General features: G+C 44.7%; 1 protein-coding gene across 1 annotated transcript in view; it reads left to right on the top strand.

Moving 5' to 3' along the window:
- The window catches only part of LOC103598757 (chromosome unknown open reading frame, human C8orf86), a 16,175-nt gene that overhangs the window by 2,547 nt on the left and 11,160 nt on the right, over positions 1-2,468 (top strand). Inside the window, 1 exon segment of the mRNA XM_008582818.1 lies at positions 1,629-1,689. Within this exon segment, the coding sequence (XP_008581040.1) occupies positions 1,629-1,689 (61 nt within the window).

The raw sequence follows: 2,468 nt of genomic DNA, 5'->3' as shown, positions 1-2,468 counted from the left end.
GTTTTTTTTTTTGTGTGTGTGTGTGTGTGTGTGTGTATGTGAGTGAATTGATTTGTTTTTTGTTTTTATTTTTTTTTAGCTCCCACCAATAAGTGAGAACATGTGGTATTTCTTTTTCTCTGCCTGACTCGTTTCACTCAGTATTATTCTTTCAAGGTCCATCCATGTTGTTGCAAATGGCAGTATTTCATTCATTTTTATAGCTGAGTAGTATTCCATTGTGTAGATATACCACATTTTCTGTATCCACTCATCCGATGATGGACATTTGGGTTGATTCCAGCTCTTGGCTATTGTGAAGAGTGCTGCAATGAACATTGGGAAACAGGTATACCTTCGACTTGATGTTTTCCATTCCTTTGGGTATATTCCCAGTAGTGGGATAGCTGGATCGTATGGTAGCTCTATCTTCAGCTGTTTGAGGAACCTCCAAACCATTTTCCATAGGGGTTGCACCATTTTGCATTCCCACCAACAATGTATGAGAGTTCCTTTTTCTCTGCAACCATGCCAGCATTTATCTTTCAGCGTCTTTTGGATTTTTGCCATCCTAACTGGGGTGAGATGGTATCTCAGTGTGGTTTTGATTTGCATTTCCCGGATGCTGAGTGATGTTGAGCATTTTTTCATATGACTGTTGGCCATTTGCATATCTTCTTTAGAGAAATGCCTACTTAGCTCTTTTGCCCATTTTTTAATTGGGTTGCTTGTTTTTTTCTTGTAAAGATGTTTGAGTTCTTTATATATTCTGGATATTAGTCCTTTGTCAGATGTGTATGTTTTTTAAATGTGGGAAAATGTATGCATGTGGGGAACATGTGGGGAAATGTGTATATGTGGGAAAATATTTATATAAAAAAATGTGAAAGAATACACACGAATCAGATCACATCATTTACTTGAAAGGGTGAGGTTGGAATAGGTTAAAACATTAATTTTTTGTGTACTCTAGATTGCTTGATGTGTAAGTATAAATTTTCATAATCTTAATACAGAAGAATAAAATATGTTATAAACATAAAGGAAATAGGTGGAAATGGGCTCGTAGGTGCTTCCTGGCCACACTTAACCTTGGTGCTTGCCTTCATGTGAAATGCCTCGCCTGCTGGGACATTTGGAGAGCTGGCAGCCATCACTCAGGAAACATGGGACATTTGCCTCTGCCACAGCATCCTGGAGCAAAACAAGGACTGCGGCTGTGAGCTCAGAAGAAAAACACTGATTTGCATAAACATATGTGACATAAATTTATTCAATGACTTTGAGCTATCTCACTCTAAACAGATAAAATTAATTAAAACGAGTGCAAATTTCTGGCAACTAAGCTCTACCTCCCCATTATTCAGGGCATGGAAGATTGGGATACATCGCGGACCCTGAGATCGTACTCTGAAGCAGGATGCTCTACCTCCCCATTATTTATTCAGGGCATGGAAGATTGGGATACATCGCGGACCCTGAGATCGTACTCTGAAGCAGGAGGAGGAAGGGACGGCAGAGAGGGTCAGTTATGTGTGCGGGCCCTGGGCTGAGCCGGTGCCTACGTCAGCCCATTTGATGCTTCCAATAACCCTGCCAGGTAGGAGGAGTGGGCACACATGCACCCAAGCGTGCACTTGCAACTACAGAACAAAGCCAGAGGAGGAGATCCGGGGAGAGCTGGGGAACAGAGGGGAGCTAAGCGTTCAGGTAAGCAATGCCCCTCCGGCCCTTCAGTGAGTGCCAGGCAAGGCTGCTCATCAGGCCAGGGCAGTCGCACTTCCAGGGTCCCTTTGGATGCTTAACCAGGAGACTGGCTAGCTTGGCACCGCCTAGGTCCACGTTATCCCCCTCAAGGCTTTGAAGCACGGGAGGCGGGTGGGGCCTGTGCATGAAAGGACGTGGTATTCTGGTATTCGTTGGGCCTCTTCATCCCAAGTGACTGAAGCCTAACTCAAACCAACAAAACACTAAATTATTTGTCTTTGTAACTAAAAATGTCTCTAAGTAGGTAGATGGCTTCTGGCTCAGTGGGATCAGGATTCAACTAATGGCAACCAAGACTCATCCCGCCCCTTTATTTCCTCTGTGTCAGCTTCATTTTTCAGGCAGACTCTTTTGAAGAGCAGCAGGGATGGCCCCAGAAATTCCATATCCCTTGGTTACCTGCAACTAGCTCTTCCAGTGACGAGACAGCACTTCTCTCCCGTGAGCTCAGCAGAAGCGCCAGGACGAGTCTCATGGGCTTGGCCCATTCCTGAATTAATTACCCTGGTGACCTGATTGGCCAGGCTGGGTCCGCCCTTCCCAGATCACATGACTAGAAATGGGCCCCTCCCCCCCAAATTTGAGGGATATGTTGGTTATTTGTAACTGTCATTTTTTGGTTTTTGGGTTGGTGGCTGGATGGAAAGGGGATCCAAACCCATGATCGTGGTGTCACAAGGCTGCGCTCCAACTAACTGAGCTAAGTGGCCAGCTTGTAACTG

Source organism: Galeopterus variegatus, unplaced genomic scaffold, assembly GCF_000696425.1.
Source record: "Galeopterus variegatus unplaced genomic scaffold, G_variegatus-3.0.2 Scaffold2727, whole genome shotgun sequence".
Classification (NCBI taxonomy): Eukaryota; Metazoa; Chordata; class Mammalia; order Dermoptera; family Cynocephalidae; genus Galeopterus; species Galeopterus variegatus.
The sequence above is the reverse complement of the archived record's forward strand: the minus strand, read 5'-3'. Positions and strand labels throughout refer to the sequence as shown.